The 16,855-nt window shown below is 44.3% G+C and overlaps 1 protein-coding gene across 1 annotated transcript in view; it reads left to right on the top strand.

The window, feature by feature from the left end:
- glis2a (GLIS family zinc finger 2a) overlaps positions 1-16,855 on the top strand; it is a 37,727-nt gene that overhangs the window by 7,836 nt on the left and 13,036 nt on the right. The window contains exons 2-4 of the mRNA XM_017686846.2: positions 12,946-13,102; positions 13,712-13,842; positions 16,073-16,255. Of these exons, the coding sequence (XP_017542335.1) occupies positions 12,970-13,102; positions 13,712-13,842; positions 16,073-16,255 (447 nt within the window). The 5' untranslated portion in view covers positions 12,946-12,969. The remainder of the gene's footprint in view (positions 1-12,945; positions 13,103-13,711; positions 13,843-16,072; positions 16,256-16,855) is intronic.

Genomic DNA, 16,855 nt, shown 5'->3' with positions numbered 1-16,855 from the left:
AGTGGCACGTGTGAGTGGTGTCTGTGTGTGTGTGGTGTCTGTGTGTGTGTGGGAGGCATGTGTGTGTGAGTGGCGTGTGTTTGGGTGTGTGAGTGTGTGTGTATATGAGTGGCGTGTGTGTGGTGTCTGTGTGTGTTTGTGTGAGTGTGTGTGTGTGTGTGAGTGGCATGTGTGTGAGTGTGTGTGTGTGTGTTTGTGTGAGTGTGTGTGTGTGTGAGTGGCATGTGTGTGTGTGTGTGTGTGTGTTTGTGTGAGTGTGTGTGTGTGTTTGTGTGGTGTCTGTGTGTGTGTGTGTGTGAGAGTGGCACGTGTGAGTGGTGTCTGTGTGTGTGTGGTGTCTGTGTGTGTGTGTGGGAGGCATGTGTGTGTGAGTGGCGTGTGTTTGGGTGTGTGAGTGGCGTGTGTGTGTGTGTGTGTGTTTGTGTGAGTGTGTGTGTGTGTTTGTGTGAGTGTGTGTGTGTGTGTGTGTCGTGTGATACAATTAATACAGTTAATGAGCTGAAATGAGATCTCCAGTTCTGTCGCCTGCAGTTAGTACCAGTTAAAAGCTCCGAGTCCGTACAGCTAAACTGATCCACACTCACAAGTGCGCTCTTTCACAGCTACTGTTGATGGTTTACAGAGCAGTGGCCAAAATCCCCCTCGACCTTTCATTTCAAATGATATTTATTTTGTATGCACACATGGAGAAATGTTGAGAGAACTTACTACAACATGATGCATAAAGACTTTTTGTTTTCTAAGCAGCTGCTTTTGTAGTCATACTAAGTAAGATTAATCTGTTTAACCTGCTGCCATGGTAACGCTGCATGATGGCGCACTTCCATATGTGGTCCAGGATCGGATACGTATCCGATTCGTGGTCATGTGACCTTAATGTGACACTCAGATCGGAATTCATGTACTTTTTTTCCATCATTCAGCGTTACCATGGCAGCAGTGGCGAACAGACGTTAAAGCCTGTAAACGGTGGAAAAGCAACTCATCTCACCTTCTTCTCCTTCGTCTGGCTCTAATAATGAAGCTGAGAGCTGATCAGAGTTAATGATCTTCTCAGCGAAGCTCGTTCTGCTCGTTAGTTTGTGCTGATGATGCAGTGATTCAGTCACGTGACGCTACTGAGTAGGAGGAGCTCATGAGGGTCAGTTCAGGACTCCGATCTGTTCACATTAATGACAGATTAGAGTCACTTAGTTAAACGAGTCTGAACCGTCATGTCGGCGAGATCGGATTTGGGCTTGTAATGTGAACATTTAGGGCAAAAAGTCGTATTTGTGCCCCTTCAGGCTGGTAATGTGAACGTTGCCTTGGTTCTTTCCCAAGCAGGATATAAAAACCTGATCTGCTGATGGGAAGGCAGCTGTATTAAACACTACACCATGCCAACCATAATTTACACACTAGAAGGGTCATTTCCACTTCCACATTACATTCTGGCTCCTCAGACACCATTTAAGGTGGAATGGGAAAATGTTAATAAGATGCTAGAGAACGAGAAGCGACTTCAGCCTCGTAACAAATTGAAAGTTGAGAGAATTTTACAAGAAAGTTTTCTTTTTTCAAGGAAATTTTTCCTGCAGGAGATGCGAGAAAAGTGGCTATAGCTGAGCCAAAGCTTAAAGCAGAGCAAAGTGAGTCTGTTTTTGTTTGTCTTATATTTTTGTGGTGATAGAAGGTTGTGGCTCCCAAGGTGGTTTGATTTTTGTTAAAAGGACAAATTGGCTCTTCTTACCATTTGGGTTGCGACGCCTGCCCATTAAGAATGTGAAGATCTATGAATATGCATGATAATGCTAATTGTAAATCCCGCCCCTTCCCCCTCCACCATGCTGCAGGTTGTCTGTGTTAGAGGCTAAAATAAGCTCCTTCTGTAACTGTAATAATTAGAAAGATTGTCTTTCCACGCCCGTCACTCGATTTCACTCGCTCAGATTTGAGTCCGTTTCCTCTAAACTTGCCTCAGTGCAGCGTGAGTCAACCTTGAGAACAGGTGGTTTAGACTTCTTGCTAAGTCAGCGTTAGCCTCTGGTGCTAACAAGGACTAAGCTTAAGTTTTCATCTCCACACACACAATAACACAGATTGCAGTCGGGCAGAATGAACCCGTGTGATTGTGAGATAAGCTTAGGGAAAAAGAGGTAGCAACATAAAAGGAAAGAGACCAGCAAACCGATTTAATGCTCAAGTGAGTAGGTTTATGTATAAAGGCAAACAGTCTCAAAGGTGTTGACTTCAGGGTGGGCTGACGGCAAAATAACAAACAAAGCCTCTTAAGCAGAGGTCACTAATAGGGAGACCGCAGTCCGAGTCCGGACACAGACGCTGTTTTATGTGGACGTGGACCTGTAACTGATAAACTATGGAGAATGATTTCATTTCGACTGGGTGGTCCTGTTTTAATCAGCGTGGCTTTTCTAGCCTTTACAGTAGATTTAGCGGCCTCACAGACCAATCACATGCGCTGTAAATATCACACGTGACGCTTCTCAGCCAATCAGATCTGTGCATTACGATGAGCTCTGAGACTCGAGTCAGTGACGCTCACACAGGGGAGGGACGAGGAGAGAAACAGCAGTCAGAGGAGAAAGTGAGTCAGAGGGAAGTTATTCCACATGACGGCTCTAAAAAGAGAAACTGCCAGTAAATGTTGAAATTTGACTGAACTGGACTTTATTTGATCTGATATTCAGTTGTTGACTATAGAAGATGTTGATATTCCTGCTAGGCTACTTCAGTAAACAGTATATAAGAGTTATGATGTTCTGGACCTTCGCTTGAGGAAATTTTCTCTAACAGGACCTTATTGAATGGTAATTAAAGACCTCTGCTCTTAAGCCACCCCCATGAATCTATCTTCCCTAATTCAAAAGAAAATACAGCAGGAGCTGGCCTACCTCCCTCAACAGGTAAACAGGTGAAAAAGTGTGTATATATATATATATATATATATATATATATATATATAGGTCCAAAACATATAGGTGAACAACATTACCAAAACAATCGAGAACCAAACAAATGACTTTAAAAACCCCCTTTAAAAAGAACTGTTTTTCAGCTCCTCACTACTTACCAAAAGCTGCAGTTGCAGTGCTGCATATGTCGGCGGCCAGTTCACACTGAAAATGAACCAGTTCAAATTCAGTTCATACTAGTGAAAATAAACTAGTTCACTTTCATTGTTCATTTTTTAAAAATTCAAACTAAGTTCACAGTTACAAAAATGAACTAGTTCAAAGTTTTTTAATAAATATTCTTTTTCAATAGAACTTCTTTCTGCTTATCCATTACCAACCCATAATCATTGCTACTCATAAAGTAACAGTGGTGGACAGTAACTGAGTAACTGAGTAAATGTAATTGGTTTCTGTACTTTAGTATTTTTTGGTGTATCTGTACTGAAGTTTCTCCGTTCTGGGCGACTTTTTCCTTTCACTCCACTACATTTCAGAGTCTAATATCTGACTTTTTCCTCCTACATTTTGAGAAATCTGACGTTCCTTTTGGTTTCTGTGTGTATAAAAACGTAACATGTCAAAACGAAAGAAGCGCAAAGCCAGAGCACCAATCAGGGCCCAGCGGTCACTTTGTTTAGAGCTGGTTTTGACCTGTTGGTCATACCGACCCAGTGCAGCACGCGGTTCAACGTCAGCGCAGCAGCGTAAAACTTTGGGAGAGTCTGTTCAACATAAATGATGAACTAACCTAACTTTGTGTAAATAGAGCTCAATATAGAAATATGTCCACATATGCAGTCGAGACTGACGCGGCTTTTTTCTGAATTTCTACAAACACCATTTCATTTTATAGTAAATGAGTTTGGGCTGGTTTATGTTTATGAACAGACGCCTACAGATCAACATAGTAAAGGAGCTCATCTGTGATCCTGAGTTTAAAGCCAGTTTTTATTCAACTTAAACTTGGAACTAAGTTGTAAATAAATCTGAAACTGAAACTTTGCTTGTGTGTAAAAAGTGATTTCAGAGCCACTCGGTTCTCCCTGATGGAAACTGTTTACCTTCAGTGTTTTGTGCTTCTGATCATTTTAATAGACGTCAGCGTCACTAATTAATGACGTTCTATTAAAAGACTGGTTTACCAAGAGAGACGCTGGAGGACTTTCACCTGAAATGAGTTCATGAAGCCAGTCTGGTTATAAAAATGATAACAGGACATCAGAGCCAGAATTACTCTTTTAGTACTTTTACTTTATACTTAAGTACATTTGAAGGGAAATACTTTAGTACTTTTACTCAAGTTGAGGTCTAAAGGGAGGAACTTCTACTTTTACTGGAGGAATATTTTACCTTGGGGGTCTCGACTTTAACTCCAGTACATGGTTTGTGTTCTTCGTCCACCTCTGGAAACTAAACGAATTATTCTGTACTCTCACTGAATGCACTGTTCAACATTTTCGGTAAGCTACCTGCTTTCTTGACTTCTGGGCTGCAAACCAGTCACCAATAGATGAACGATGGCTTTTCAACCTTAACGTTACTCAAAGGCTGCAGACTTCCCACAGTGTAGTTAGTCCAGTACAAGCTTGTCCGATTGTTGTGAAAGGAAGGCAGCAGGTCCTTTACAAAACGCTGTGAGCTTCAGTTGGTGGGGTAAACTCTGCGGTTGTTGCATCGTAGTTCTTAATGATTTCCTGCACTCATTATGTCACATGTATTCCACGAGAATGCTTCGATGTTTCAACTCAGTGTGTCATTTTAAATTCGATGTGTTCATAAAACTCCTTCAGATGACCAAACAAACCAACTTCTGCAGTTTCGTCTCTACCACTCGCACCAGACATTTGGCTGTGTTTATGGAAGCGTCATGCCGCGTACCGTAAAACAGGAGCGGGGTTCATTATTTGTAAAGTGATTCGTTCATTTCAGCATTCACACAAAGTATTAACGTGTTCAATGAACGACATTCATATGAACATGTTCATGCACAACACTGTCGGCTGCATCAGGTCTTTTTATATGTACAGTGCTGTGCGAAAGTCTTAGGCACCCAAGACACATTTATATATATATATATATATATATATATATACACACACACACACACACACACACACACACACACACAAACACACACACAGTACTGTACATGATTTTCTTTGCCTTTAAACACTTAACAGAACAAGACTAGAATAACAAACAGAGTGAGGAATCAAGCTCTGACTCAACAATGACAAAAATGCTATGATGATAAATAAGAAGTGCAGCCTGAAAAGCAGAAGGTAACTTATTTTTCAGTTTTTAGACTTAATTTCAAAGTGCTTGTCACTCTTTAACTTCATGATGAATGAACCAAAATAAACGGCTCAAAATGACTTGGAAAAACATCGTTGCATTGACTTATATTAGAAGCAAAAATGTTTTTTCCTCCTCTTGTAAAGTTACCGTTTTGGAAATACAAGCTTTTGTTCTGACAGATCTGAGATTTCTTTGGCTGAATTTTGGCGGCAGTAACCCTTTCAGACTGAAATGAAGGCTTTCTGCTTTTGCATACCCTGTGTTTGGAAGATTATGCTGTCATTTTTGACAGCAACATCAAGTATTACAAGTATATCCCCTCAACCTGAGTTCACCCCTTAAAAGGCCAGGGCCGTCGGTACGCCCAAAGTTTTATTACACACTCCTATAGCCTAAGAATAGCTCAGCCAGTTTGCACTGAAGTCCCTGTAGGTACTGGATAACGGACCTTAGTATGTAATAAACCGGAGATTTTAAGGGGTTAATAAGTCATTAAATGGCACTCAAACCCTCAAACCCACTAACAACGATGAAAACTGAGATTGCAAAGCACCAGACAGCAAGACAAACTGTTACTTCTATAAATTTATGCAGAGAAATTTGATGACAGAAGGAAACAATCCAGGCTGACAAATGGGGGCTTGTTAACTAGCCCAGTATCTGTAGTTTCACAGGACAAAAAAAAATCCTCCTTCACAGAACTACATGAAGACAACATCCCACCCATGGCATGGCTGGCATTGTAGGGATGAGAAGAAATAAGTCTTTTTATTAAGTCCAGCCCTTAAAAAGCAAAATCCACCAATTTCTACCATTTCAACGTAATGTGCTGCATAACGCATGAAGTGTGTTTTGATGAAAAGATGCTTCATCCTAGAGAAACATACCAGCTCTGATTTCTTTACATTAGCTGTGGCCTTCAGAGGCTGCATTTGAAGGCCGACTGCGTCACAGCGGCACGACTAGGCCGTCCCATTTCAAAGCTCCTTCATATGTGACCAAGAAATGTGTCCTTCTTTTCCATGGCAACAAAGGATCCAACGGGTGGATCTTAGTCAGCCAACATATCCCGAGGTTCATTGTGTGCCTGCGAGGATTCAAGAACATAACGGCGTCAGCAGAAGAGCAAACGACGGCCGAGGAGACACTTTAAATATAAGTTTAGGGTTTAAACTGTAAAACATCTCATCCGTGGCCGGTGGTAAAGCATCTCCAGCTCTAATAAATAAAAAAAAGAAAAATTAAAATCAAAGTTTGTTGCTCCATCTTTAAATAACTTAAAAAGAAGAAAAGAAGGCAGTAGTGACATTTCGTGATTCAGCGATAAGGACAGGAACAGCGGTGCTGTGATGCAAACAGGAAATCTGCCATAGAATACTTTTTGAAGTAGTTTACATCACATTTACGGCTGCAACGTTTAGGCTGTGTTCACAAAGCAGGTAAAAGTGGCCCAGATCTTATTTTCTTAACAAATCACATTTTTTTGTTTGGTTGTTCACAAAATCTTTTTAAATGTGACGCATAAGCAACATCAGTCTGAACAGATCAGCTCGTAAACTGACCCTCATGCGCAAAAGAACAGACCGTCACGTTGCTTCACTTATCCAGAGGTAAACAATCATAACTGCCAAGGGGTTGGAAAATGTGGTGGAAAGCGCATGTTCACTGACCGCAATGCTCGTGCACTAGTCCAATAGGTAAGGATGAAAAAATAGAAGAGCAGCTGTCTACAGACTGAGAGTCTCAGTGCAGGACGTGATTAGACTGTGTCAGCAACCGTCTGGTCACGGCTTCATAGAGAGGGATTTTATAGCAGGACTGCAGGGCATAAACCCCTCATCACTAAGAGGTCTACAGAGATGTGATCACATCTGTGTTAATTAGCTGATTGTTTCCCTCCTATGATCGAGGACCAGAACCCAAGAAGTTGACCTGGCCGAATACCAGGCTCTTTGGGGGTGATGAGTCCAGCTGAACCTCACAATCGCTCCTGTGATGCTGGTGAAGACAAAACTGATTTTCTGAACATATTTCAAATATGGTGGCCACAACAGAAAAATCACATGACTGAAACCCTGAGCTTTTGATCAAGTGTCCAGGTCACCTGTTGGATGTTGTACAGTTACAGAGGCTGCCTTTAAGCCGTCGCTCTCACGGTGCTTTAAAATAAGATGTTCGAACGTAAAAAAAAAGGCACAAGAAAGACCTGAAAGGAAGGAGAAAGAATGAAGGAGGGGTGTGTTTTTCTCTTCTCTTTGGGAAGTTGTTGTTTCTTCCTCATCAGTGGCTCATTAGTCAACTGTGTTTTGTGCTCAGCCCTTATCCTGTTATGGATCAGTGTGTGAGCTGCTTCTTTATAAGAACAGACACTCCAACTCCGTCTGGCTCACAGAAACATTTGTGTGTGTTAGCGTGTCTTATGGGCTGGACAAGGCCAGAGCATTGGATGGAAAGAGTCATTGCCGTTAAAAGAAAGAAAAAAGAGAGAGGGGGAAAAACGAGAAAGTTGTTGCTTTTAATATGATTTAGTAAAAGACACGAAGGTAGAAATGTTTCCAAAACTAAACCACAGCGAGAGAGAAGAAAACGAACAGTCAAAAAGGGGACAAGGTTCAGTAAAACCTCAAAAAGAGGGAGGACAGACAAGAAAGTGTTCTAATGAGAGAAAGATAGAGAGAGGGATGATGTAGAATAGAGGAAAGACGAAGAGAGGGATGGGGTAGAACAGAGGAAGGACGGAGAGAGGGATGGTGTAGAACAGAGGAAGGACTGAGAGAGGGATGGTGTAGAATGGGGAATGACGGAGAGAGGGATGGTGTAGAACAGAGGAAGGACGGAGAGAGGGATGGTGTAGAACAGAGGAAGGACTGAGAGAGGGATGGTGTAGAATGGGGAATGACGGAGAGAGGGATGGTGTAGAATAGAGGAAAGACGAAGAGAGGGATGGGGTAGAACAGAGGAAGGACGGAGAGAGGGATGGGGTAGAACAGGAAAGATGGAGAGAGGGATGGTGTAAAACAAAGGAAAGACAAAGAGAGGGGTGGTGTAGAACAGAGGAAGGACGGAGAGAGGGATGCTGTAGAATAGAGGAAGAACGGAGAGAGGGATGGTGTAGAACAGAGGAAGGACAGAGAGGGATGGGGTAGAACAGAGAAAAGACAGAGAGGGATGGTGTAGAACAGAGGAAAGACGAAGAGAGGGATGGTGTAGAACAGAGGAAAGACGAAGAGAGGGATGGGGTAGAACAGAGGAAAGACAGAGAGAGGGATGGGGTAGAACAGGAAAGACTGAGAGAGGGATGGTGTAAAACAAAGGAAAGACAGAGAGAGGGATGGTGTAGAACAGAGGAAGGACGGAGAGAGGGATGGTGTAGAACAGAGGAAAGACGGAGAGAGGGATGCTGTAGAACAGAGGAAAGACGGAGAGAGGGATGCTGTAGAATAGAGGAAGAACAGAGAGAGGGGTGGTGTAGAATAGAGGAAGGACGGAGAGAGGGATGGTGTAGTATAGAGGAAGAACAGAGAGAGGGGTGGTGTAGAATAGAGGAAGGACGGAGAGAGGGATGGTGTAGTATAGAGGAAGGACGGAGAGAGGGGTGGTGTAGAATAGAGGAAGGACGGAGAGAGGGGTGGTGTAGAATAGAGGAAGGGCGGAGAGAGGGGTGGTGTAGATTAGAGGAAGGACGGAGAGAGGGGTGGTGTAGAATAGAGGAAGGATGGAGAGAGGGGTGGTGTAGAATAGAGGAAGGGCGGAGAGAGGGATGGTGTAGAATAGAGGAAGGACGGAGAGAGGGATGGTGTAGAATAGAGGAAGGGCGGAGAGAGGGGTGGTGTAGAATAGAGGAAGGGCGGAGAGAGGGGTGGTGTAGAATAGAGGAAGGGCGGAGAGAGGGGTGGTGTAGAATAGAGGAAGGGCGGAGAGAGGGGTGGTGTAGAATAGAGGAAGGGCGGAGAGAGGGGTGGTGTAGAATAGAGGAAGGGCGGAGAGAGGGGTGGTGTAGAATAGAGGAAGGGCGGAGAGAGGGGTGGTGTAGAATAGAGGAAGGACGGAGAGAGGGGTGGTGTAGAATAGAGGAAGGGCGGAGAGAGGGGTGGTGTAGAATAGAGGAAGGACGGAGAGAGGGGTGGTGTAGAATAGAGGAAGGGCGGAGAGAGGGGTGGTGTAGAATAGAGGAAGGGCGGAGAGAGGGGTGGTGTAGAATAGAGGAAGGGCGGAGAGAGGGGTGGTGTAGAATAGAGGAAGGACGGAGAGAGGGGTGGTGTAGAATAGAGGAAGGGCGGAGAGAGGGGTGGTGTAGAATAGAGGAAGGACGGAGAGAGGGGTGGTGTAGAATAGAGGAAGGGCGGAGAGAGGGGTGGTGTAGAATAGAGGAAGGACGGAGAGAGGGGTGGTGTAGAATAGAGGAAGGACGGAGAGAGGGGTGGTGTAGAATAGAGGAAGGGCGGAGAGAGGGGTGGTGTAGAATAGAGGAAGGGCGGAGAGAGGGGTGGTGTAGAATAGAGGAAGGGCGGAGAGAGGGGTGGTGTAGAATAGAGGAATGGCGGAGAGAGGGGTGGTGTAGAATAGAGGAAGGGCGGAGAGAGGGGTGGTGTAGAATAGAGGAAGGACGGAGAGAGGGGTGGTGTAGAATAGAGGAAGGGCGGAGAGAGGGGTGGTGTAGAATAGAGGAAGGACGGAGAGAGGGGTGGTGTAGAATAGAGGAAGGACGGAGAGAGGGGTGGTGTAGAATAGAGGAAGGGCGGAGAGAGGGGTGGTGTAGAATAGAGGAAGGACGGAGAGAGGGGTGGTGTAGAATAGAGGAAGGGCGGAGAGAGGGGTGGTGTAGAATAGAGGAAGGACGGAGAGAGGGGTGGTGTAGAATAGAGGAAGGACGGAGAGAGGGGTGGTGTAGAATAGAGGAAGGGCGGAGAGAGGGGTGGTGTAGAATAGAGGAAGGGCGCAGAGAGGGGTGGTGTAGAATAGAGGAAGGGCGGAGAGAGGGGTGGTGTAGAATAGAGGAAGGGCGGAGAGAGGGGTGGTGTAGAATAGAGGAAGGGCGGAGAGAGGGGTGGTGTAGAATAGAGGAAGGGCGGAGAGAGGGGTGGTGTAGAATAGAGGAAGGACGGAGAGAGGGGTGGTGTAGAATAGAGGAAGGGCGGAGAGAGGGGTGGTGTAGAATAGAGGAAGGGCGGAGAGAGGGATGGTTTGCTTTGCAGCATTGTTTCAATCAGAGCATATTTACTGAGGAGGAATAAAAGCAGAAAAATTGCTTCTTCCCACATGAAGAAACGAAGGACGAGCTGCCAAAACCATTTTACAGTGAAATAAAGAAAACATCTGTATTTAAACGGAACTGCTGACGGTGCAGCTTTGCAGCAAAGACGCTCGTTTGGGTGTAGTTTTCATGTTTAGAGCAGGAAGGCAAAGTTTAACCACACAGAGCTCTTAGACTACGTCCACATTCCAAGCCTCATTCCTCAAATCCGATCTCCCTGACTCAGTGGTTCTCACCCATTTAGCTAAGTGACTTAAATCGGTCATTAATGTGATGAACTAGTGTCCTGAAATGACCTCATGAGCTCCTCCTCCTCAGTAACGTCACGTGACTGAATCACTGCATCATCAGCACAAACTAACGAGCAGAACGAGCTTCGCTGAGAAGATCATTAACTCTGATCGGCTATCAGCTTCATTATTAGAGCCAGACGGAGGAGAAAAAGGTGAGACGAGCTGCTTTTCCACCGTTTACAGGCTTTAACGTCTGGGCGCCGCTGCTGCTGCCATGGTAACGATGAATGACGGCGCATGCGCAGTGAAGATAAAAGCACATGAATTCTGATCTGAGTCCACACAGCCCTGAAAACATCAGATCTGAGTCACGTTAGGACAAATAATGTGATTAGTGCCACTTCAGCCTGGAAATGTGAACGCAGCCTTAGGTTATTTGCTAAGGCAGCTTGTGACTGATGGATTGTGAAAATTGTAGAAGCTTAAATTTGTATTTTAATCAAATAATAATGATAGCGCTTTTCACAGACTCAGGGCTACTTTACAGGAAGAAAATCGCGATCATAATAAAGCAATTAACCTAAGGAATTTCACACGGAAGGAGTTTCACACACGACTAAAAAAGAATGAACGAAAGAATGAAAGCAAAAGAGAAAACAGGAACGTTTAGAGGTGCACAGGGTGAAGCCGTTGCAAATGGAAGAGAGTTCCGTAATTTAGTGACCACAACACTACAGGGTCTGCCCCCAGAAGGGGAGCATTTAAAGGGAGGGACCACCCGCATCAGAGGACCTCAGAGTACGAGCAGGAGTGCAGGGCAGCTATTTAAAGGGCTGCTGACCATTTAGGGCCTGATAAGTCTGATTGTAAGCCTTGTACAACAGCGAACAGCCTGTCAGACTGTTTACCTCCCTGCTATGTCCGATAAGGTTCCTTCGGTTTCATAGTGGCTTCGAAAGGCCCAACACAGGTGAGAGGAAGGGTCTGGCGTGAGTTCATTGAGAATAAGTCGCGGTTGTCAGAAGAAAAATCTCCAAAATGTTATCTTTACAGGAAAAGGAGAAAACCTACTTTAATTTTAACGCAAGTCAGTGGAACCAGATGTTTATCCAGGTCATTTTGGGCCGTTTCTTTTGGTCCGTTCTTCGAGAAATTTACACACAATGTAAAGAGTAACTGGCATTTTTAAATCATGGCAAAAACTGAAAAGCGAAGTGCAAGAGGACGGGTTTGGGGTTGGGGGCAGCACCGTAGCTTTAGGCGTGACTTTAATAGCCAGCACTCAAAAGTTTTGACTAACGTATTGTTCACGATTATGTTCAAAAGTCATGTAGGAAAGTTTGCGCTGGAGCCGTGAAGGATCAGTCACTCCAGGGTGTGCGTGTTGGGGGAGCTCATGCATAAGAGAGTGAGGGAGGCAAGAAAGGAGGGAAAATAACTGGCGAAAACACAGAGGAATGAGAAGGGAGGGGAAGAAGTAGTGCAGGGAGGAGAGAGAAGGAGTGTGTGCGTGTTTTTGGAGCGCTGCCCGTGTCGAGGGGGGAGAGAATGAAAGAGGTGAGCGGAGAGAGAGAGAGAGAGAGAGACCAGGGAGGAGCCAGTATGAGCCAAATGTCTGCGTTCCTGAACTGAGGGGAGTTTCCTCTGAGTGTGTGTGTGTGTGTGTGTGTGTGTGTGTGTGCTGAAGTGTTTCTTAATGAGTGTGTCATATGATACGGATGGGAAAGAAACCATGTTCTAATGCAAAACCAGTGCAAAATGAGCAAAACAACAAAAACCAACGCGTATCCCTGCTGGAGGACACTGGAGTAGAGGAGGCTAATGCACTCACTGACCTGCAGCCATACACACACACACACACACACACACACAGACAGGCACACTCTGTGGACATAGGCCAGACGCCCACACGACTGTACCCCGTCAGTGCTGCGTGCATGTGTGATGGAGTATGTAACTGTGCGTGTGTGCAAGGGGGTTTTGACTTGTCTAGCAGAAAGAAATGTAAATGACTTACAGTCGCTGGAGTAAATTTAGACCCTCTTTTTCCAGCTGTTTTGCGTGCGGCGGAAAGCAGCCAGCCCGAGAGAGGGAGAGGCCTTTTGCGAGTATGCGTATGTGTGTGGGGCCGAGAGGGAGAAAGAAAAATCCCCATCGACTCTGATTGTACTCTTATTTATTCCTTGTTTATTGGTTATTGTAGCCAGGTCGGCCTCGAGACGCAGCCATGCTGTCGCTGGACGAGCCGCTGGACTTGAAGATTTCCCCGAACCGCGACAGGGCCCTCAGAACGTCCATCTGCGCCCCGCTTCGATTCACCCGGACGCATGTACTGCGGCCCACACACAACTCCGACTCAGGTCAGCGCGCTAATAGACACACATGGGATACTAGGCAAAGGTCTTAAGCACCTAAGCTAATTGTTTATCTGGACAACATCTGTGTTTTCGCTAGTAAAAAGAAAGAACGGCATTAAAATGAATGCAAACTACTGTTAATATTGAACTTCTTCAAGGAGAGGATTGGAAATGGTTAAAGACACACTGACCTACATGAAATCTATATTTTTATATCACTGTTATTCATATTTATTCCAATATTAGTGTTTTTCTGAGCAAAAAATGCTTACTGTCTAGATAAACAACTTTTTAAATTGGGTTTTAAACTATTAAATGAATATCCAGAAGGCCTTGCATTGTAAAAGTGGCGTTTATTTATTATGAAAACAGTAATAATTAGACCATGTTGACGTTTTAATGCATTAACTGTGTTTTTACCCCAAATACTTGAAATAAAGAATAAAGGGCCTAAAAGTATCTGTTGGTTTATTTATAGCATTTCAGTCTACATTTTCACTGAATGAGCGATAATCTAATCTAATATTGAATTATTATTGATTAAAGTAATAATTATTATGACAATTGATTTCAAACTTGTAACTGACAGTGTTCTGTCTTGTATGTTTGCAGATAAAGATGTACTGGACTCTCACCCTGCCTCAAAACTGGACGTCAGTCTGTCCCCCTCATCCCCTCCCTCACCCCCCTCCCCTCCTCATTCTGGTTCCAGTTGCAGCCCCCTACCACCCCCTCTGGTCAGGGTGAGCTATGGCATGCTCCTACATTATATGGACAAAAGTATCAGGACGCACCTCTTAGGCCCAGTCCCATTTCTTCTTTTTACCCTACCCCTTGTTTGTGTCACCCTAACCCCTTGGAACTGAGTTACGGGGGTCATGATGTAAATCTTCCCTCTGAAATGGGACTCTCAAATAAAAAGAGCATCACTTCATTATCAGCTACCAGCGCCGCTCTGTAGGCGACCCTGCCCGTCTGCAGGGACAGCAGAGGAGGGTGAAGTTCAGCTCCTCACTGCTGGGCTTTAGTTACATTTAGGGATCAAACGGCTTCAAAGAGGGGGGCAGTTATTTATTATCACCCCCCCTGATTCTTCAGTGATATGAAGCTGAAGTCAGAGATTCCCCAGATTCTTGTTTGAATTTTTCCATTCCATCTTACATTCTGGCGCTTCAGGTGTGAGAACTGGGGACTATTTAAGGTGGAACGGAAAAGTTAGCTAGCTAGCTACCGAGACATTAGCATGCTATTTTATGCTTGTTATGAAGAAAATGGCCATAATACAGTGAATCAACATTAAACTAAGATAAAACAGTAGTTATCAAAATTTTTTAACAGAGAAAATTCCCACATTTACCGTTTTTCATTTTTTTCACGTAATACCCCATTTGGACTTTGCCTGTGAAAAACCTCATCATCATCACTTTTATTTATATAAGGCCCCATGCTCAAGGATGCCTTACAGTCAGAGAGGATCAAAATACATAGTCAACAATACATAACACAGCCAAACACCACTGATCCAGGCAGCCAGCCCAGGCTGCAATGTCACGTCGATCAGGTCCTAAATCTGGAGAACCTTGTAGCCACGATACAGCATCACACAAGCAGCCGGTCAAGGCTGCGTCATAGTTGTGATGCAGAGTCACCCAAATAGCCAGCCCAAGAAGCCTCTGAGCCACAGTTGGAAAATCGCTCTCGGCTGCTGTCTCGGTGGATATGATTGCAAACTCCTCAACCAGCAGGAAACCATCAAGTCATACACACAAACAATACAAATCAAACAAAAACCGATGTAAAGCAGCAGCCAAATTGCACCAGAGTACTTGCATCAAAGCACAGCCATTTTCTCAAGAGTTCAAAACCTCCTCTGGCATCAACATCAGCACAAAAACTGAGTGCCGGGAGCTTCTTGGCGGGATTTCCATGGCCGATTAGCTGCATGCAAGCCTTACATCACTATGCGCAATGCCAAGCGTCACATGGAGTGGTGTAAAGCGCCGCCGCTAGACCAATCCCGCTTCTCTATCTAAACAGTTTGCACCCATGTTGTGCCACCTGACCTGAATCCTGTGCGCTGATTTGCTGAATGGATTTATTGGGTTCTCCTGGAGAACAGCGCTCACGTTTGACCGTTTCCGCTGCAAACCATTACAATGAAAAACAACGGCTTTTGTGACAAAAACTGTGTATAAAGAATAACTCATTTTACATTTGGCACGCTGCCCTTATTTGTACATTACTATTTATTGTTACTTTTGGGAGTTCACTGGGACTTTGAGTGCACTACTTCGTTCCACCTCTTGTACCACATGTGATGCGAATGACACTAAAGCCTTATCTTATCTTATCCAGAGCAACTTACAATTTGATCATTTTACACAGGTAGGTGAAGGTAGCGTTAGGAGTCTTGCCCAAGGACTCTTATTGGTATAGCGTAGGGTGCTTACCCAGATGGGGATTGAACCCCAGTCTGCAGTGTAGAAGGCAGAGGTGTTACCCACTACACTAACCAACCACTCAATAACTTATCACAGTCGGCTCGGTTTTGTTAAGGTTGGTGTTTATTGTTTTGTGCTAATGAACTCTAATGAACCAGTTAAATTATAGGCTGTATTGAAAAAGCTGCTCAGTTCTAAGGTAATTTGCGATTTATAAATGACTCTTTTGTCTAGTTCGCCTGCATACATTTACACTCGTTTTTATAAATCATTCGTATATTCTGGTAGTGCGTTTTATCAGTGAGACTCTTGGACTTCATCTAACCCAAGTGGCGCCTACATTTCAGCTGTTCTAACATTTCGATTAGTTGAATCATTTCTCACTCAGAGATCATTAAAACATCATTAAAGCATCAAAATCATTTGAAGAATTATGTAACTGTGTATTTTTAGACCGAGTTATTATTTATATCTCCTACACACAAAACTCATAGCAGACACATGCACAGTCTAACTTTTCTGTTACCCACAGGATTCAGAGGCCACCAGCTACCAGGAAGGCAAAGTGTCTCCTCCTCCAGGTTTCCAGTTCTTCCTGCCGATTGGCGCCGGGGCCGGCCTCCGCCTGCCCAGCTCCTTGACAATTGGTCAGTGTCGTGAAAGACGGGAATCACCTGAACCAGTGGACGAACAGCTCGCCTGTCGCTGGCTAAAGGTGAGCGAGTTTATTAGTCCACAGGTTTTTCAGTGCAGTCTTTAGCTGCGATCCAAAAGCTAGGCTGTGGTCCAGGTGGGCTGCATTTCTAGACCACTACATCATCGAAGACTGTTCCTATCAGACGGATCATTCGAATACAACCGAGAAACGCAGCCAGCATTCTTAGAATTTTCAAGGACACCAACAGAGCATCCTTCACTTTCACTCATAAGCCTTTGCGCATGCATCAGACCCGGAGAACGTTCGAGAGAAACATCAGCAGATGAAATCAACTACTAGATGTTTTTTATAAAAGGGGAAATATATATATATATACAGTGGGTTGCAAAAGTATTCATACCCCTTGAACTTTTCCATATTTTGTCACATTACAACCACAAACATAAATATATTTCACTGGAATTTAATGTGAAAGACCAACACAAAGTGGTATACAATTGTGAAGTGGAAAGAAAATTATACATGAATCAAAACATTTTTTACAAATAAAAAACTAATAAGTGCGACGTGCAAAAGTATTCAGCCCCCTTTTCCCTGAGTGCAACCAATTGCATTCAGAAGTTGCCTGATGACTGCTAATGACTCAAAAGGGTCCAC

Source organism: Pygocentrus nattereri, chromosome 25, assembly GCF_015220715.1.
Source record: "Pygocentrus nattereri isolate fPygNat1 chromosome 25, fPygNat1.pri, whole genome shotgun sequence".
Taxonomy (NCBI): domain Eukaryota; kingdom Metazoa; phylum Chordata; class Actinopteri; order Characiformes; family Serrasalmidae; genus Pygocentrus; species Pygocentrus nattereri.
This window is presented reverse-complemented; position numbering and strand designations above follow the sequence as displayed.